The sequence below is a fragment of the Rhododendron vialii genome, chromosome 13a (genome assembly GCF_030253575.1).
Source record: "Rhododendron vialii isolate Sample 1 chromosome 13a, ASM3025357v1".
Lineage (NCBI taxonomy): Eukaryota > Viridiplantae > Streptophyta > Magnoliopsida > Ericales > Ericaceae > Rhododendron > Rhododendron vialii.
Genome location: NC_080569.1, coordinates 14,245,425 through 14,267,220, shown reverse-complemented (window position 1 = coordinate 14,267,220; position 21,796 = coordinate 14,245,425). Strand labels below are relative to the sequence as shown.

Genomic DNA, 21,796 nt, shown 5'->3' with positions numbered 1-21,796 from the left:
GGATAGGGATGAAAATGGAGGAGTTTGAATCGGGGAGGGAGGAGACGTTTCGGGAGGGAGGGATGGACGGGGAGATTTTTTGTGGTTGTATGTTCTGGGAGGGAGGGAGGGATGGACAGGAGATGATTTTTGTGGTTGTATGTAATGAATTATGTAAGAGGGTAAAATGGTCAAATAACATGAGATTTTAGGGGTATAATGGTCAAACTGAATAAGGACATTTTTGTCCATAATTGATAAAAAATTTAATTGGCTGCGAGTAGCAAGAAGTGCGTTGCAAATAGCAGCCACCTTATGAAAGCATATGCATTAGGCTCGTTTCTTCCTACAATTCCTCGGCGTGGGCTCTGTTCGACTAAATAAGGTAATTAATTTTTTTATCTTTATTTAAATTTTTTTTATATTTGTTAATTTTTTGTTAATTTTTTAGAGATTATTGCATTGTCATGATGAGAGGAATACAAAAAGTAAAAAATTATGATCAAAATCTAATTTTTTTTAATAAAGACGAAAAAATTGGCTTATTGGCTTATTTTTGTCTTTATTCAAAAAAAATAAGTTTCGATTATAATTTTTTACTTTTTAGATTCATCTTGTTATGACGATGCAATAATTCCCAAAAAATTGACGAAAAATTAACAAATACAAAAATAAATCAATTGACTTTTTTAGCTGAACGAAACCTTATTAAATATTTTATTATTTTTTAATGTGATCTTCTCACATGGCTCTGGCATGACTTCCTTCTCAAGCACTAAAAGCAAAAGTACTAGATTATTGAATTTTAAAAATCTCAAAATATAATGGGTTTGATGTTTAGAGCAATACTTCCTCCATCCCAAATTGTTGGTTCTATACAAAAATACTACAATTTTTGGATTAAAAAATAAAGTACTTTCATGCATTGTTTTTAAAATTATTTGACACTTATTTTGAGATCTCAGTTAGTTTTTTAATTCGGTGTCAAGAAACTTAAAAAATTATGTACGAAAGTACTTGATTTTTTTATCTAAAAATTAAACGTCTGATCGTATGGGACCAATAATTTGGACCGAATAGAGTAAAATATGGCTCAGAAAAATAATGAAGGTGACTTTTTAAGTTATAATTTTACTTAAATTTGTTGAGGCTAATATGAATGCTTTTAAAATATAGCCATTACAAAAATATAGCCGCTATAGAGTATTACTTTTGAGAAGATATTAAAAAAAATAGCATTTTAATATTATATTGGAAGAAGGAAATAATATATTAGTAGGTCATAAGTTAGAAAAGAAAGTCTAATGCAGTATACATTTTAAAAGTAATTAGCTAAAGTAATAAAGTGGCAATTTAAGATGTAATTTGGCCTGAATTTTAAAGAGTTTGATGCGAATGCTCTGAATGAGGAGAATTCCACATTTGTTTAGCTAGCCGTTGTAACTAATTTTCTCACTTTGTTTTGCCTTGCTGTCAAGAATTCCACATTAATTCTTTGATTTCCCCTATTTTCTTGTTGTGACCTTTTTGATTCTCGGAGACTTCGGGTTGGTGCTGTGCAGTGAGGTATATAGCACCATGCTGCACATCTCTGAGCTATCAGATTGTGCATCCGACGACTCGAATCTCATCTCGACAATCAACGATCGAGAGCCGTTTATTGCCAAGATGAGATCCGAGCTGTCGGATACACGATCCGATGACTCGGAGTTGCGCAACATGGTGCTACACACACCACTGCACAGCACTATCCCCAAATCGATTCTTGGCGTATGTAAAAGAGATTTTGTTTGGATTATTGTGTTCCTAGCTTTTTTTACTTCAAATTTTAGTGGTGTGTTTTTTGCGATCTGAGATTAGGGGTTTTCATACACAAATCTCAACCTTTACAAAATTAAAATGCATTGGGTTAAATGTGTTTATTTTATCGATGGGTGAAGCAAATAAAGGGTTAAGATTTATAGGAGGCCAATTGTTGGCCAATAAAGAATTCAACTAATTCTGGGAGTCCAATTCCACTACCACTTGCGGGGAATCCAATTAAAATCGAAGCCAAACTTCGTATGGACTGGCCACAAAGGAATTGGTACATTATTAAGATGTTGAACAATCTTCTTTTTTTTCAAATAAAAATGCCAACAACTATTTTTTTTTGTTCCCAACATCTCTCTTTTTTATCGTGTTCCCAACAAGTCTATATTTGTCATTAAAAAAAAATCATATTTGAATCAAACACAACAACTATTCATTAACTAATTTTGGCCGACTTCAACACTCAAAAAATCGGCCCATCTCGAAAAAACTCAACTCAATTTTATAAAATTCTACTCATTTATAAAGGCTCGTTGAAAAAATGGACTAAGCTCATGAGTTACATGTAGTGGCGGAAGCCAGAAATTGATTGGCAATGGGGTCAAGGGCAAGGTCCTGTCCAGTTCGAGTTCCAACCAATTTGGTTCAGTTTTGGACTGTTTGTGGGCCCTTTTCGAGCCCACAACAATGATCAGAACGGTTCACTTTTTAGAACTCGTCGAGAACATTGACCCCGCCAAAAATCATGTTGATCAATATGATATCAAAATGCATTTTATCTTCCGATAATGGTGGCTCCAGTGTTGCACACTTTTTTTTTCCAAACTTAATACATTTTGAAATCATATCAAACGATATCCGATCAATGTTCTCGATGAGCTCTAAAAAGTGAACGATTCCGATCAATATTGTGGGCCAAGGAAAGGCCCACAAACTATCCAAACTGGTTGGAAACTAACTGGATTGGCAATGGGGTCATGTATCTAGGGCCATCTAGGGTTTTGTGATGACAAAGGGCAATGATGGGTGTTTAGAGAACGTCTTCGGGATAACTCTTCAATATTTGTGTGATCAATTTTGACCTTTAAAAATTATAACTACTCTAGAGATGTTTTCCAATCTGAGTCAAGTAACCCTATTACATAACTCCGTCCTTACAGAACAATAACATGATAGATGTAAAGGTGTCAAACGGGTCAGGTGACACGATACAGACACGTTTTTAGATAGGCACAGCACGGTCCTAGAAAGGCATGGCAAGGGCACGAAAGGGCATGAGACACAAAATACTAATTTTAATACCAAAAAAAGAAAAAATCTTTTGGAAATGCAAGTGATTTGAATGAAGCCCAGAGAAAATGGTCAATGTTATGCAATGTGCTGAAGTCTAAAAGCAACATTGCCGCATTGAAGCTTGTTTCTACAGAAGCGGTGCTGACTTCAAAGAGGCCAAAAATCTATATGAAAGCGTAGAAAATTGTTAGTTATGTAGATCCGTTTATTTCTAGCAAGTGCTGCCCGGTTTAAGACTGTGTGTGTGTTTTAGAAGTATGAGAGATAAGCTGGAGTTTTCGGTCGAGATAGGCTTAACTGTTTGTTATAGATTGCGGGTGCATAGCTTCTTGGAAGTCATGTTCAAATTGGTTAATTAACTTTGAATGTTTTGAAGATGAATTTCAATTATTGAAGCTTTCGCAATAGGTATATGCCTTTTGTCAACTGTCTGAATGGAGATATTTCATGACCTTAAACTTCTCAAGAAAACATTATTTAGGATGCAAATTGGTGAAAAGCAATTGACTCTTGGATTTAGAATGTCGTCACAAATTCAAAATCAAAATCCAATAGGATGTGCATATCCATGGAAGATCCACAGTAATTAAAAGTGATGAACTATGTAACTTTGATTATTTACAAATATCGTACGACAATACTATTAAACTCTCAAAATCCTCATTACATTACATCCCAAATTGGGTGAAACTACCACAAAACTCTCTTTCTTTCTTCAACTTTCCAACATATATGAGGAAGGTTAAAATCAAAACCAAAATCCATACATAAATGTACGAATTGTCTGATACATGAGTCACGATAAATGGATGACCCAAACACATTAAATAGTGCAAAGTCTGATTACATCTGCGTTCGAATACGTGATTTTTTTTTTGTAGTATATGTGTTTGTACCCTTCTCATAGTCAAAAACTCATTACATCATCATCACCACTGACATACACCACCCGAAACATATCATACTTAATTTCAAGAGGGAGGTGTTCATCAAGAAAGGGCAAAATTGTCTTTCGATAATCCGTGGCTAGAATCCAAGTATAACACGATTGCAGCGATTTCCACACAAACAGATTCACGTCCCTTTTTCGGGTTTGGCATTTCAAGCACACCCCAGAAGTTGCACCGTCCATTTTCGAGAAACGTGATCTGAAAATGGCTAAGAACGTGTACGCGACTTCGTTTTTGTCGTCGTCGGAGAAGAGTACTGCGTTCATTGAAATGGTGTCGCCGGTGGAGAATTTGGCTGCTGGAGAGCCGTCGCGTGATTCACCGGCATAGGCATCGAAGAAACTATGGTCGATTAGGATAGCCATGGTTGAGACGTTTGACAACATTGATAGCTGGGGTAGTAATGGAGAATAGTGAGAAATTGTAGGACAGAATGATGTCAGGTGGTTTGGCTAATAATTTACGGTTAATTTTGCATCAAATTTTTGTCGGTAATTAATTCATCTCGATAAGAGAAATATAAGAAATATAAAAATTATGATCAAAATTGTACTGAGGTTAAGAATAATTCAAACGAAACAAATTTTCTGAATTTTTATTTTTATTTCCTGAGCTTTTTAAGGGTACAATTAGTAGTTTGTCAAGTCTTTCTCGCTAATATTCGAAAGTGCGCAAATATTTTGGAACGGATGAAGTATTTTCTTAGTTTTTTGATTTTTCTCGTTTAGATAAATCAACAATTTGAAAAGTTATTATGAATAAGGACGAAAAAATAATCCAATAGTAAATTTAGGTCAAACACCCTAAGTAATCTTTCGTGTTCTTTATTACATTTGTGTTTGTTTATGTATTTTTCGAAACATGCTTCCAAATTTAAGGGAAGGAAACAGTTTAGTACTTCAGCAGATTGTGGTATAGCAATTCTGCTTCTAACATAGACATCAGACACAAATTGAAACACGAATGTGTCTAGAGTAATTTGATGCGCGTGAATCCCCAAATGCATGGTAATTAAGAAAAACATATATTGGAGGGCTCTGGCCATTCGGGTTGTAGGTGTTGCTCGCACCGTGCTTGTCCTAATGAAAAAATTATTCCATGTGCCTGGGCCACCACCACATGGTACCTCAAATTTATCCTCCACGATACATTTGTGGTCTCCACCATAGAGAAGAGTTTGGGGCATCACCACGAGATGTCCTTGGGACATGGAATAATTAGTCAAATTTGGCTGCACTATTTTTGGCTAGGCAGTGTATCTTTTTATTCAAATATCGAATATTTTCCAGCTTGCATACATCAGAATTTGAGGCTCAAACTTGACAATCAACCAGATTAACAGTTACGATTAATTTGCAAAATATGGCAAGAAAATGTTGTTTTATTGTTCCCTCCGTGCATTCACTAGTCCACATCCTTTTCTTTTCTTTTCTTTTCCTTCCACGAATTTCCTCAAAAATCAAAATTTCCAAACAAAGCTAAAAGGAGCCAAAGAGTTTCGAAATTCAACTTACAAGTGTTGCATTCACTAGTTCCTTGTTCTCGTTAGATCTCTTCATCCATGCTCCATACCATATGATCTGAATCATGAACAAGAAGAAGACAATTGTTTAATTCAGAGATCATGTGTAGTAATAATAAATAATACAATAATGATAGTAATTAGATGCAAGATTTTAAATACAGGGTTGACAAGCACAGAGCCAGTCCTGAACTTATATTATTATAGTCCAACAAAAAAGGTCTCACTTTTTATTTTTGCTCTAAGCCCTGGAAAAGTCAGGGCCAGCTTTGGACAAGCAAGGCATCGGCCTAACTCGAATTGGAATTCTAAATAGGTCTCTTTTTCGTTTGTGTGGCGACCGCTTTAGACCTTCAAAAAATTCTTAATTGTAAGGGCTTCTCCGAATTTTCTATCTCTTAATTATTATAGTCCAACAAAAAAGGTCCCATTTTTAATTTTCGATCTAAACCCCGAAAAAATCAAGATCAGCTTTGGACAAGCAAGGTATCGGCCTAACTCGAATTGATTCTAAATAGGTCTCTTTTTCGTTACAGATGGATACGTATCTTGATACCCTTATTACAAAGTGTGAATTTGGATGCGAAAAACAAAATAAAAAGAAATAACAGAGCCCAATAAGCTAAAAATAGTGTCTATTTACTTTGATGAAACTTGAAGAAAAATTCGAACCGTAAGTAGGGTGGAAAAGCAAGCAAATCAAAGGGCCATACCATATTCCCATGAATACTCCTGAAAATAGCACTGTCAACACAACCAAGGCTCTGAGTGCACAAAGAGAAGTGCTTAAGGGCATCCAATAGTTCATCCACAAACACAACCATTGGCCTGAATGCAAATAGGCTTATATCCAAATTCCTGTTGTTAAAAGGCACAAAGCACCCCATGCCTGCCTTTCTTTTTCTTGCAACTCTCTCTCTCTCTCTCTCTCTCTCTCTCTGCCTTTCTTTTTCTTGTTACTCTCTCTCTCTCTCTCTCTCTCTCTCTCTCTGAATGAACGAGGAAGGAAGAATAAAAGGGCAGTGGGTTCTGTAAATTACTAACTTGGACTGAGTTCTTTATTCTTATTTTTATGTTCAATTGCTTTTTCTGTTGGCGTGGAGGACGGGGTAAAGGAATTTCAAATGAAACCAGGAATGCCTGGTCTTATTTGGCTTCTTGAGCTAGCTTTTAAAACGTCAGTTAATTACGTGAGTATGGACTATCTGGAGTTTGAAGAATTAGGGTTGATAAAGACAAGTACTTAATTAGTCCTTTGACTTGACTAAATCTGAATGAGTGTTAAACCAATACATGCGAGTGATGCTACAGGTAAATATACATATATATACGAAAAAATGGTGCTCGGATCAAGCACCTTACACACCTCGGATGCCGTTGATTACACACCTCGGATGCCGTAGATTCCCGCGCTGGCCCCCTCGTTTTTTTTTAAAGAATTTTTGGACGGCTCGAATCGGCCGTCCGGTGGCCGGAGACGGCCCGGCGCGGCCGTCCCTACGATTTCGGTACCAACTCCGTCGGTACCAATATCATTTCTGAATACATGCATCAACACAATAATAACGATACTTAGGGTATGTTTGGTTCAATAAAAATCAAAGTTGGAGTTGAATGGTCATTCTAATGGCATACTGATTTTTATATTTGGTCCACCATTTAGCGATCATTCCAAATAAAGTCACTATTTACCATAATTTACTTCTTTCTAGACCTCTCTTCTGAACAATCGTCTCCTTTATACCTCCCTAATTTGCTTCTTATTTCCAACTCTTGGAACAGATATAACCTATCTAATACTGTAGACTGTAGTACAACAAACACTATTCTGTTTTCTCATTCAAATCAGTATGGAGAAGAAACAGTGAACTCTAATCCACTCATGGCAGTATATATGTTACCTGCAGATGCAAGATCAGATCGAGAAGATACTCCAATTAACCTAAGGGATTTGGGCCAAGTGGGGATGAGCAAACAAATAAGTATTTGTTATCAAGTCGCATGTTCGAATCTTACGAAGGCAAAATATTCTAAACCTTGGGGCCACCGGAGGATTTGTCTGGTCGTTAACTTCAGAGTCCCGAAATTAGCCGCCATGCACGAAAGCTAGCTCAGACATCTGATTATATTTAAAATAAAATAAAAATACTTCTAAAAAAATCGCTACTGTTATCACTGTTGTTCTTGTTATTGTGATTTTGCCATCAAACAAAACACTACCAATTTGACAGTCCATTTCGTATCGAAAGAGAGAAGAAAAAGAAAACAGCAAAGAAAATGATCCATTTCCTATAAGAAGGGAGATAACGATATCTCACGAGGAGCAAAGAAAACAGCAAAAAAGGATGGAGTTTATTCTTCCACTAAAAAATAAGGTGAACATTACCCACACAAACATCTGGTCACCTTTTGATAATCAGTCATCCATCTTTTAAAATTTAATGTTTCATTTATTCTAATGATAAAAAAGAAGTGCTGATCAAATCATCTAAAATCATAACGCAAGACACATGATATGCGAGATATGAATCAACTAATTTTTCAATTGAATTGTTTAAAAATCAAGCCCTACAATTCTGACCTGGAACTCTCATTCCTTTGTCACGATGCAACACGCGAACCACTGTAGCATCACTAAAAATCATCAAGTCATTGGTCGGCGGGTTATATTTGAAACTTGGCTGTTGCCCGAGTTTTTGTTCTGGAACACCCCACGGCGCAGATGTATATTCATTGCCAGGCCACTTATTCCATGCCTCCGAACAAATGATTTGTGGGAACAAAACACTAGAAAGCAACTGTACGTGTTTATACCGCGGAATGGAGAGCAGCTGTGGAATATTCGGGTTCGGGTCAGCACTGATGTAAGGGGGATGGTCAGCACTGATGTAAGGATCCCTCGTGTGATTCCTCACGTGCAATATCAATGAGACCTGAGTTTTTTTTTGACGGTTCGGGCCATTCAATACAAAAACTAGGTTGATCGGACGTTAATGAAAGCTAGGTCTCCGAACGTCTAGGGACAAATATGATGCTTTGAGATAAATCCAGGTGTCCGACCAATCTAATTTGTTGCATAAATGACAAACGTATTAAACCTAATGTTCAACACCTCTCATCGTCAAATGAAACTCTTGATGGGTTCCATTAGCTAGAATAATTCAAATTTCAACATAAACAAATGCATTCCCCTAAATACGATATCAAAAGACTTTCATCAACGTTTGCCATGGATTTATCGCTACACGTGTCGCAAAACTAAATAAAGGTACTACTACCATTTCTTTACTGAGAAAAATGGCAAAATGATAAGAGCCATATCTGCCCCATCTCTAAAATAATGTGCCAAAGCAATTTACCAAAGGTGCACCAATAATTATTTACGCATCATTGCAAGAACTTAATACTATTTCATTTGTTACCAGAACAAACCGGGCAACAACTAAGATTGCTCTCCATTGCGATTCCCTCTTCGTTCGAACGAGTTAATTCTCTGTAACGGACCATCATATATCCAGATTAAAATGAATATCATGCATCAAAATCCCTTTCTTCTACCTCCTTTGCTCCTTGTTTTTCAACTCTTGAATTATACTCATAACCTAAACTAGACAACAACAAACAATACGCTGTCCTCCTTTCTTCAAATGATCAGTTGGGAGAAGAAAAAGTGAACTCTAACCCCATTCGTGGCTGTATGTTTCCTGCAGAGACAAGAACGAAGACGATGTTACAAAACAATCACTACTGTTGTCATGGTTCTTGTTATTTTAGTTTTGCCATAAAAGAAAGAGCAATCAATATAACAGTCCGCTTGGGTGGGGGTGAGAAAACAAAAGTACTGATGGTATTTTTTCATTATCATCTTTCTATCTTCATTTGAATTTTGATGGGCAATCAAGGTACTTTTGAACATACACAAGGAATCCATTTTGACACAAAATTTCACCATTGTGAGAAAGGAACTACTTGCACAAGAGAGTAATATTTCCCTATATTGCCGCTTCAGAGAGTAATCTTTCTCCATTCTCACAACTGTTCTTCCAGTTTCTCAGCCAATTTGTAATGCAAACACGAGTTCTTTCTCTCATCATTTTTCAGCAAATCACTCACAGCAAATGGGATCATTACATGTGTAATATAATCATCTTACTAAAAAACCCAAAACAAAAAAAGTTGCTAGTACATCTAGAGCACATAACACCGAATATCTGGGGCACCTTACCTCATTAAAGGTCTACCGGGATTCTCAATCCATCATGTGCAAGCTGAACAGGGATCCCTTCTCTATATGCCAAACAACGCAAAAGCGAGAAAGTCAGTTCTCTACGTTTAACAGAGCTTTAAGAATTTCCAAATAGCAGGACAAAAAATATCAGTGCCCTGTTCCCAATTGGTCTTTCAATCACACAGTTACAAATTGCCAAAAGATTAGATTTTACAAAAGCTGATTGTAAAAATCAGATAAAAAAGAAAAATGGTGCTTCTCAGAGTCGAATTTTAAGAAGTTTAAAAGCTGTTTTTGACATGCAGAAGCCGAAGGTGAGGGGTGATTATCCGGTGACCCTAGGGCACCGCCACATGATGCCCTAAGCTCTTTTTTCACCACATATTGTGATGGGAGCCACACACTTTGTCTTAGTTCACAACACAATGTGTACTAGTGGAAACCCCAGAGGCTCTGAATAATTTTCCGCTTCCAAGGTGTCAGAACATATAATCACTCCCCCAAAAGCTATCACAAATACCCTACCCCACACAACTTCATAAACTAGTCAAATTTAATAAAGAATGGGTTCACACATTCTGCATGGAGAATTATAAACAAAATGCAAGTTGTAGTTACCTTGTTGACCATTCCCTGAGAAATTCATTGTCCTTGTGGTGATCAAACTCATGGCTCATCCCAATTAGCAACGCTCGCTTTGGGCGTAACCTCTTCACAGCATCAAGACTCTGAAAATCAATACTAACATGAGCAATCTAGAAAACATAAATTCATGTAGAGACAAAATTACAAACATTGCCAGAATCAACACAAACCTGGGGCAAGCAAAAATGAACGTTATGAGACCCCTTCTGTAGAATTTGGAAGAAGAAACAGAAAAGCAGAATTAAGAACATCGGCAAAAAGAGGGGAAAAAATGCAATAAATGGAAAAGGAATAAACTAGTTTCCAACGGCACAAATAAATGGCTGAACCTCGAACAAAGCAACTCAAAGGAAGGTTGCCCGAACATATATAGCAAAAACTGGTGTAGTACTGTAATTGATTATAGACCAGAACTGATGACAAAGATAAGACTCAGCTGGGCTACAACAGCAATTTAGGTGCATAAGTTGACAAAAGTATGACCTTAGATGAAGCACAACGAAGAGACGGCATTCAAAGGAACCACATAGGCAACTCCAAATATTCAAATGAGGCTTCTTCCAGTCAGGTAAAGAATAAAAAATCTCTCTTGTAGCTTACCAATTGTAGTAACACCCATTGCAGGGGTTTCTTCCCCAGTCTGCCATATAATTACATATGACATATACTGTAGAGAAACAGGAAAACAGGGTCTGGGGAGAGAAGAAGAACAGAAAAAGGCCATGCTAAGCGGGAGCCGGTACAGATTTTGTTGTATACCATAATTCTCCTATACAACTCAACAACAAATAGATATCTAAATGATATATTGAAAGCTCTTTTCATAGAAAGCCAATCAGACAGTATCTTTTTTCATTCGTAACCCCAACACGGCTACACCTGACTATAAGCGAATGCAAAGAACTGTCCTCACAAAAGAATTGGGAAGAAACAAATAACTTTTTCTAAGCCTTGTGACTGACCTTGCGCAGTGTATCCAAGATCAGGAGATCCAGCTGTTGACCATTACTTTCTGAAATATCTGCAAAATGAGAACCTTTCTTAAGCCAGAATTTGAAATCCTATCCTAACAGAAAAGAAAGGGAGAATGGGGAAATAATTAACTTGCAAGCAGCAAGCAACATGAATGGCAAAACAGACCTCACCCAAATTCACACATTTTAACGATGTGAAACATGCAAGTGTACACACACTTATTTAATAATGCCATAAGTATGGCAACCAAGCTTGCATGAACTTCATATAGAACAAAAAGAGAAGGCGAGTGACCAATATTACCACCCATTTAACGCGGTCACCATCCACTACAAAATAGTAATAAAAATAAGAGGGACAAAAGGAAGAAAACAAAGAAGGGATTGCCTCTTCTTTCTTTGAAGCTTCCTCAACTTCCTCAGTACGTTTGAAGTGTATGTGTATCATTCACACAGCTTTGATTCACCGCATTTTTCTAGAAAGGTCTTAATTACTTAAAGAGAAAGGAGTAACCATGATAGACTTGCTCGAAACATAGATCATTAACTGGACCGAGCAATTAGAACCTTATATGATGAGTATTTTTTGTTGATACCTTCACTTCCCAATAAAAAGAGATATACGTATATTACGATAGTGAAAAAAGGAGAAATAGTTTCAGTGACATAACATTGGAATGCAACAGTATTGAAGAACGTGGAAGGTGAAATATTGGAGTGTACTGCCAAGATTAGAACAACTGAGTTTTCCACAAAGTAATTCCTTCCCAATTTTGGTTTGTATGTTTAGGAAGACATGCAACAAAACGAGAGGGAAGAAAACTCACAGTGCTCAGTGGTTGGAAGAATTCGAGAAACATCAGATACATAAGCTACTTTGCGGTTTTCACCAAAACGAAAACCCAAACAAATATAATCTTCACCATGCATCACCTACATCACAAAATAAGCAGTATGTAACAAGCCAACAAGGAAATACACAAGGAAAAAGATCTAATCACAGTAAAGATAGATTTGGTGCTAACAGGCAAAGGAACAAGTTCTAGTCCTGATGCAACAAACGGCTTCTTACAATCATTCTCAATTATCTTCCACTCAAGCTGTGACACCCGTCTCACTTCCTGACCTTCCTTCAGCTTTTTCTGAACCAGGTAAGGGAACTTCATGCCAATGCTGTTGGATAGAAGCATGCAAAAGTGTCACAGGAAAACTAGAAAGAATTCATGTTAATTAAAAAACACTGAACAATAACATGCCGGCACATTCTATATGTAAGACCAAAAAACAAACTCCATGTGCGATAGAGAACGTACATAATGCCATTTCTAGTCCCCGAAATAAGTTATTGATGCCGGATTTATAAAATGGGAAGGAAGAAAATGTAAAAAGGGATAAATGCTCACCACCCACTGATAAAACCAAAGGGATACAGATTTCACCACCCAAGGATTAACGGGGATACAAGGTGTAGGGATCGCTCACCACTCAAAGGAATCCACCTAAGAGATACAGAAACGATGAACAAGAAGATAATTCTTGTCACTAGCCAAAGGCTATATTTTACTTAAACACACAACTTAGGATTTCATTCATAGCAAAGGAATATATAGGCCTTGGAACAACCCTCCAAGAATAGGGAAAGACAGTTACATTTTCAAGACACAAATTAAAAAGGACTTGACCATAGACTAATATAAAAATGTGTTTGACTCTTGAAACTTAAAAAACACTTAGAAACTTAAAAAGACTCTTCGATCAACTCAAAGAGACACTAAAAAACTGTGTGGACAGATACTTAGATTAGGAAATAAAAGACAAGACAAAAAAAACCCCTCGTTTCTTGGAGCGCCATTTTATTTCTGCATCAGTTCTGATCACTATGAAATGCAAGCCTCCCACAATGTTTTATCAAGTAACTGGTTGACAACTTATTAAATGATAACAAAACAAAGAGAAACAACTTTTTCTTGTTTTAAGAAAAATATTACAGATTATGAAACCCTAAGTTAATAACATGGGTGATCTTAATTATGCCATGCTCACCCCAATTAAATGATACAAGCAAGTGGACATTGCACTAATATTTTCATTCCAAGTTCCTACACGCAGGTAATAGACACTATCCCGATGCCATTGTCGAGGATATTACAATGTGTATCACGGTTAAATCTCGGAAATGTGCTGGAGCAGGTTGAAAAATATCAAAAGATTTGGTGAGGGAAGGGTATACGTCAGTCAAAAAGTAGTTCAACAGGTACCTATCCATTGCCTCCTGAGTGAGGTAGATAGGAGTGGGAGCAATGTCATTTGTAGGGCTATGTGGTTGCACAGCACGAATATCATCAAGACCAAGAACTGCATCAGCATGTTCATGGGTCAAAACAATCTGCAGGACATAGATGCATTAGTTCATCACATTTTCTATTTAAACTGAATTATAAACATAAGTCATAGTGTCACACATGTTGGGCAAGCACAATTATGCAACCAAAACAAACAAAAAAGGTAAAAAGCAAATAAGAATCAACTATGAGACAATCCGCTATCTCTACAATCAACATCAGCTATAGACGTGATCCAGCTTAATGCCATTTATTTCTTCTACTTTCCATATTAAACTTGTTTTTAGCATTTAATAGAAGTAATTTCCGCATTGTTGCCCAAAAAACACACCTGTTAACACACTCGCAAAAAGTGCCAAATGCCAACAATTGATTTAACTACTTTCTTTTTTGGTAATTACACAAGATTGTAGAGGCTCTACTTTTTCTTCCTCCAAACCCTTCGGGCAAAGTTTACATCATATGGATGATATAGTGAGTACATCATTTCTGTGCATTCTTGCATGTGGAAAAAACCAAGGAAACGACATGCCATATACCGTGATGATAAACACAAACACTTGTTGGCATATCTGCTGCTTTTAATGATATTATGGTTTCACAATCAGAAGGGCTGTTTATGAAATACACATGTCAGTACAACAAGCACATAAAATTCTAAACTAACCGAATCGATCCGAGGTATCTTATGGAAAGTAAACCACCGAAGCACTTGTTCCCGGAACGTCTTTCCAACATCTATCAATACATAATGGTGTTCACCGTCTCTTCCACAAAAATCAACGAGAAGAGATGTATTGCACCTATTCAGACCTCTATTTTGTTAGTATAGGAACTGAATTATTCAAGTAATAATAAGTCAATAACAAAAAATAAAAAATAACAACTCAACAAAATACAAGCGAAGTCATTGCTAAAGTTGGATTTATTCTACCACGGCAAAGCCCAATTGGGCTGCTTTGTTAGAAAGGTCTGCGTGAGCACCATAATGCTCCAGCTACAAACCACACACACTCCTATTACAGGTTGTCACAACCCAAAATTATTGACATGATCTAAGCAAAACTTTCATCTGATCGTTTCTAATCAAATGCCATAATGGGTAAACGGCAAACGCGGCAAACCTTGTGTTCATCTCGCATATCAAGGACCAAACCCTGTTCTGAAAAAATTAGGACAAGTACGCACATAAACCAAAAAAGGTGGTTTTCCTCAATTAGACTGATAAGAGAAAGCCAAGCAATTTGGCCGAAAACTCCCTAGTTTTTTTTTATAGCTAAAATAGACAGGCCATTCTCGGATAGAAAATGTAGCATTAAAAAAACACCAAAGTCAAATAGCGCAAATATAAGCTAAAACAAATTCAATAAAATATAAAAACATGGGGAACTTAATGACCCTTCCTGTAACTATGAACAAAAATTCTGACACCGAAAATTTTCTCACTACGCCATAAAAGTGAACAATAATTATTTGATGAAAAAATAATCTCATGGAGTTACACTTAACAAACTCCTGTCAAATGTCCAGTCTCGCAGTTAGCCGTAGTTGTTTTCCAGTAGCGGAAACAAGTAAAGATTGGACCTTAAGTTCTGCTAGAAGCAACCATCAATAATCCAATGTAGTACTTGAGAAGGTTCACAGATCCATGCCTCGAAACATAAATTTAAAAAACAAAACATGAGATTACTACCTGTAGTTGGGGTTTCGATCTGGTAAGAGGGCCAAGGAGGAGAAGCAAACTTGACAGGGAGGATCTGAGGGCTGGATGAGGCACCTGGCGTTGGGTACAGAGTTCGAACAACCGGTGCCTAGGAATATCACAGCCGATCGGGGTTCCGCGGCGTAGCCTTTCTCGCCGACATTGCCGCTGAATTCCATTGTCCGATGGAAGAGAGAGAGAGAGAGAGAGAGAGAGAGAGAGAGAGATAGATAGATGGAGATGGCGTAGAGGAAACTAGAGGGAACGACTAAGGAGAGGGAGGTGTGCAGCGGGATTCTCTCGGCCAACAGAAAGAGAAAAAGAAACAAAACGTAGAAAGGAAGCAAACAATTTTCTACACGCAGTGAATGTGTACGCCGGCTCTGATTTTTCTTCGTTTTACTAGAGGAGAGGTACCTATCCGGTATCCACTTGTCTTATTTGCGCTCTCAATATTTGCTCTTGCAAATTTTATGTCTTGTTCTCTTTGCTAATTGAAAAAAAAATTTCAAAAAATTCCTTCTAGATTTCCCCTAGATTTCTCCTACTTTTAACATTTCTCTCTCTATTTCTCTCCACTTATTACCCCTACTATTTTCCCAAAAACTTTTCAAAACACAAACCAAACACAGATAATTTGAAATGTACTTTGAAAAAATGGTTTCACGATCTTCCGCATGCACTTTATGGGACTTAAAGTCGGACCTGGAGACCCCGCCAAGCACCCCTGCTTGGCAGGGGTGTCGAGCACATCTCGGCCGTCCAAAAGTGTTTTGGACGGCCCAGATGTAAATGTATCGAACGGATTTAAAAAAAGAAAAAAGAAAAAGATGTTTCGATCCGAGCCGTTAATTACGAGATGAACGGCCGGATTGGCCACTCGGCACACGCTTGGGAGTTTGTGTTACTTTTCAATCAATTATCAATTATATCTTATAATTCATAATGTTTTATGTAATTTTGAGAACATTGTCGTATAGAACTAATTGAAATATATAAAATAAGATCTATAAAATTCATTACTACTTTAAAGATATAATTTATTTTTTATCCGGTTATGATTGAACTAGAGACTATTAAATCTGGACGAAGGAAGTAAATATCAATAATTGAGGAATTAGATGTGAATTTGGTTATAGGTGCACAGAATTTTACGGTGCCTGAATGCAACAATTAGAGCATCTCCAATAGCCTAGTCTCTTCCCCCTCTCTCGCCACTTCCGATGAGGCAGCGCCCAAAACCCTTGCCCAACAGCCTCGCCTCCCTCCTCGTCAAAGCCCCATATGCTATAGTACCTAGCCACCACAGCCGAGGTACAGGGAGCTCACTTTGTCTCTCTCTCTAGTGGTGTTGTGTACGTCCAACCAAATATGAGCGAAGAAGTTGACGACGGCACCAATACGAGTGAAGAAGTCGACGACGGCTGAGGACGGTAATTTCTCCTGGGTTATATTTTTGTAGAATCGATTTCGACGACGGCAATTTTTTGGGTTTCGATTTGTTTTGGGTTGAATCGATTTCGACGCTGGCGTTGAATCAGAGTTGGTGTTTCGATTTTTTGGATGTGTATGTATATGTATATACCTGTGTTGAATCGACTGAATTCTTCTGGGTTGAAAAACAAGTGTATGTATATATACCTATGTATAACTGTATATATTGTGTTTTCTCTTAAGGAAAAAAAATAGTTTTGGGATTATTGGAGAGCCTGAATACATAATCTGTTGGGTGGTGCATCCATTTGGTGGCTAGACAAAGAGCAAATTTGCACTTTTTTCAAACCAAATTTGCTTAGAATGCCATTGAAGTTATTGGCAATGCTCTTAGAAGAAAAGAAGGCTTTTTCTACAATCAACTCACGGGGCTGACGATAGTGCATGTCAACACGCGTTAAAAATTCCCTCCACGTGCTATTGTTATCCTGGCGTCCCTTTACATATTTCTATGCACTGTAAATTTACTCTGAGTTGATTGAATGTTTTTAGCAGCAAATGACCAAATTAACCCCTAACTCTTTTGATTTTATCTACGTGCACCCACTATAAGGCCCTGTTTGGATGCTGGATTTGGAGGCCGCCCAAATTTCATCTCCTGGTACCACTCATATCCGATCTTTGGTTTCATTTTTAGGAGGGTGGATTAAAACACTGTTGGGACTACAAATCCACCTCCAACAGCGTTTTGGGTGGGTTTGCCAAGTAGAGTTTTACCCCTATCGTTTGCAAATCCGGGGGATTTGGGACTCTTTTACCCCTCCAAATCCACCCTCACCCCCATACAGTTTTTTACTATGACAGCGAAGAAGAAGAAGAAGAAGAAGAGAGAGAGAGACAGAGAGAGGAGGTCGAACCCAGCAACCTTGATCTTTAGCAATGGCAACCTTGAGAAGATGATCGGCGGCGGATGGAGATGACGAGGAGATTGTAGAGGATCTGTGGGTGGAGTTTTTGGAAATAGGGAGTGAAGTGGATTTGTGAGACTTGAGTTGGTCGGCGGCGAAGAGATCTGAGAGAGAGAGAGAGAGAGAGAGAGACCTATGTATGTATAAGAGAGGACTCGATGAAGTGGTTCTCCTATATCGCATCTATGTGTGTATTTTTTCACTTTCCAATTAGCTTTTTTTTTTTTTTTAAATTTAGTGTACTATTTTTATAATAAAAAACATGTTTTCACTTTGTATTTTAAAATGAAATTATCTAATCCTAAAGTGTATCATTTATTCTAATAAATTTGAAATAAACCAATTTTGAGCATTACAAAAATTAAAGTGGGAGCAATTTTGTCATTTGACATCTAATCTCATCATATCCATCTTCCATATCCTTCTTCTCAAAAAATCATCCAAACATCTCATAACAAATTCACAATTCTTAATAGGTGGGGCCACATTTCTTAACATATCACCCCTCATTACATATCCATCTTCAAATTTACTCTCATTCTATATCTACCCAAAACAAATCCTCCATCCAAACAAGTCATAAACAAATTGGCTTCAAATCCCTTGTACAGTGCTGTACTACTAGGGCTCGATTAGATGCCGTATGAGTTTTGGGTGTATTATTTATGAAGGAGATAAGATAATGAATGATATTAATTAAGAATGGATAATCCACATTAATGTGACATTTATGGAGGAGGGATAAAATAATACTTGATTTGGATAAATGATAAATTGGGAGTATAAGGAAGGGGATATGATGTAAAAGCTGTCAAATGACTCATTTGCCCTTATGCAGTATGAAATTAGATTATTCATTATATAATAAAAAAATCAATAAAATTAACGACCTTTTTGTAATTTAAGGAATAATAATTTAGTTTACAAATAAAATATTTAATTTTATATTTATAAAAAATATTTTTAATTCAATTTGTGTTTTGTTTAATATGAAATGTATGAATGTTAAGTTGGATTAATTTTTGTTATAGGTTATTTTATTTGTCAATTATTAATATCCAATTTTTTTGCATGGGTTTATTGATATAATGTCCATTTTCTTTGTTGAATATTTAGTTTTGTACACAACACAATAGTATATGCAAAACAAAAATGCTACTCCCTCCGTCCCTTTTTAAGTGTCCTGCTTCGTAACTCCAACTTATTAAAAAGACATCATCATTACACCTTTCACATCAACTTTTTCCTCCACTTTCCTTACTTACCCATCATCATTACACTTTTACTCACTAACTTTTCAAAATAAAATCTACTTTTAGGGACAAAATAGACAATAGATCAACTTTTACCCCATAACTTTACAAAATGGACACTTATTAAGGGACAATTCAAAATGAAATACTGGACACAAAAAAAGGGACGGAGGGAGTATTAGTATAGAAACAAACCAAGAAGACAACAAAGAATGACATAAAGTTGAACAGGAAAAAAAAGGGCCCCACTACTTCCCTCCTACGATGGAAAAAAAGCCGGAAAGAAAAATCTGAAAATTGATTTTGGGTCGTATTTTAAACCAAAAAACTCCTCTCTCCTCCATCCTCCCATTCTTCTTTCTGCTAATCAGTGTAGCCACCACCACCAAACCACCATCATCGATCGATCACCACCGGACAGCAGCAACCACCACCAGAGCCCCCACAGACAGCGGCCCATCCACCACACACACACACTCTCTCTCTCTCTCTCTCTCTCTCTCTCTCTCTCTCCTTTTTTGCAGTGTCGGCATCACGTCTTCCTTTTTGCAGTGTTGACATCACTATGGAAGTCTACATTAAAACTAGGGATTAAAAAAATGAAAGGGATTAAAATTACGAATTAAAAAATTAAGACATTAAAACTGGGGATTCAAAAATTAGGACTACGGATTAGAACTGGGGATTAAATATTAGGACTCTACGGTGGTTCAATTAGTTGAGTATGAGTTGCCCTGATTAGTTCACTAGTTTGCAGCATACTAAATGTTATCAACCCATTTAATATTACTAGGGATTAGAACAATTAGTTTAATAGTTGCCGTAATTAGTTTAGTATTACTATAAAAATTAGGACCGGGGATTAGAATTAGTTAAAACTCTCACAAGAAGGATGGAAAGTCGTGGAATTGATCGAAGTGCGAGAGAATAGAGCCGTCTAGCCTATAAGAATGCTTCTGCAAATTATGACCTTTGCCTGGGATGTAAGCAAATATATCATGTCGATTGCTCAACCGTCCTCTTCCATATGGCCTAATTTGCAAAGCAATTTGGCATTCGACCTGCACATTATAGTAATTAGAATAAGAAAGCAGTAATTTCACAAAAAAGAAGCTTAGAAGGTGACTATAATCACCTGAATAAGTACTAACTCAACTACAGCCAAAAAGAGATTAGGCTAATGTCTACAGATTGCAGATTAGGAAATGTTTCCTGGTATAAATTTGGTTCTAATTTGATACAAAAGTCACTCTTTGAATTCTGTCTGTAAAGTGCAACTATAAAATTGCTTCATAGTGCTAAGATGAAACAATTTGACTGTTTGGAACAATCTGAGAAGAACAACAAATAACTCTAACTGGAACCACAGAACCAAAGCCCTCAATCAATTGTTGGTATGGTCCAGTTTCATGAAATGGGTTACCTTCCTAAATTTTATGGGTCCCAACTACCTAGATCCTACCTGAGACCAGTACTTATTACTCCTTACTTATAGAAGATTTGAGTGCAATTAAGCTAAGAGCAAAATTATGAAGAACACTCCAGTTTAATTGCAACGAAAAAGACTCACACGGTTTCCTCCACTTCGAATCCCTTTTCTGTTAGTGTTTCACAGTAAATGGTGACCACACACCAATTCAATTGCAGTAAAAAAATGTCATCATATCTACTATATTTTTATCTCTGTTCACTTAGCTCTATCATCTGATACAAACACGGCACCAATGGGATCATGAGGATCAAAGTCCCTAACAATGTGAGCAAACAGAACCACTCCAACAGAAACATACCCTAAGAGGATTGCTTAGCCTGGTCCTTATAGAATCCACAAAAAACACTGGATTCACTTGAGATGGTGGTGGTGCGGGCGGGTTTGGGGTGGCCGTTGGTGGTGCTACGTAGAGAGGAGAGCGTGTGAGATGGAGGAGACAGAAGAGATGAGATGGTTGTGGTGGCGCGTCGGAGGTGGTGGGAATGGGTTTGGGGTGGCCGTTGAGAGAAGAGTGTGTGAAGTGAGAAGATCTGGTTTGATTCTGGCTGAGTGAGATCTGGTTTTGAACTTTCCGAATTTTTTTGACTATTGTCAAAATAGGTGTGGTTGAAGTAAGGGCAAATTTGAATTCTTGAAAGTTCAAAAATCGGGACGGGGGGTGGAGTGGGACCACTATTCTTTCCATACCATTCTTTGTTTCCTTCTTTGCTAATAGCGTTTCTATATACAAAAGAAAAGAGATAGACAAAGGATTTTTTTAGTTTATGTGAACCACATGATCAAAACTCATTTTACTAAACAAATCAAATGGGTGTGGACGATAGGATTTTTCTAAAAAAAACTCTCTCTCTCTCTCTCTCTCTCTCTCTCTCTCTCTCTCTCTCTCTCTCTCTCTCTCTCTCTCTCTCTCTCTCTCTCTCTCCCCGATCCACCCACCTTCTCCCATGGACAACGACTAGGAGGTTCAGTCTTGCATCTGACGACGGTTGGATTTTGAAGACGGTGGATGGTCATATCTACCAATCTAGTGGCAATAGGTTTGGAATTTTTGACAGCCCATCGTTCCCCCCCTCTCTTTGTAATCAACGATGGCGACGGTGTGGTGGTGTAAATTGATCTTGTCTGGTGCTGTATATTACAAAGTTTTGGTAAATTACAACTTCGGCCATGATTGATTTTTGTTTTCCGGCGTCAGAGATGGG

The 21,796-nt window shown here is 37.2% G+C and overlaps 2 protein-coding genes across 3 annotated transcripts; both read right to left on the bottom strand.

The window, feature by feature from the left end:
* Window positions 1–3,670: 3,670 nt before the first annotated feature.
* On the bottom strand, window positions 3,671–6,706 carry LOC131313242 (uncharacterized). The gene is made up of 3 exons (XM_058341453.1): window positions 6,270–6,706; window positions 5,549–5,614; window positions 3,671–4,426 (listed from the first exon to the last, which is right to left on the bottom strand). The coding sequence occupies exons 1-3, from the start codon at window positions 6,441–6,443 to the stop codon at window positions 3,992–3,994; spliced, it is 675 nt and encodes a 224-aa protein (XP_058197436.1). The 5' UTR covers window positions 6,444–6,706; the 3' UTR covers window positions 3,671–3,991.
* A 2,204-nt stretch (window positions 6,707–8,910) lies between these two features.
* LOC131313239 (putative hydrolase C777.06c) lies at window positions 8,911–15,658 on the bottom strand. Of its 2 annotated transcripts, XM_058341447.1 has the most exons (10): window positions 15,439–15,658; window positions 14,413–14,548; window positions 13,662–13,789; window positions 12,429–12,576; window positions 12,231–12,336; window positions 11,392–11,450; window positions 10,600–10,635; window positions 10,403–10,512; window positions 9,782–9,843; window positions 8,911–9,260 (listed from the first exon to the last, which is right to left on the bottom strand). In XM_058341447.1, exons 1-9 carry the CDS (start codon window positions 15,624–15,626, stop codon window positions 9,786–9,788), a joined length of 969 nt encoding a protein of 322 aa, XP_058197430.1. In that variant the 5' UTR covers window positions 15,627–15,658; the 3' UTR covers window positions 8,911–9,260; window positions 9,782–9,785. The 2 variants fall into 2 exon arrangements, with proteins under 2 accessions (XP_058197430.1, XP_058197431.1); XM_058341448.1 differs by lacking the exon at window positions 12,231–12,336 and having other exon boundaries at window positions 12,476–12,576.
* Window positions 15,659–21,796: the final 6,138 nt, after the last annotated feature.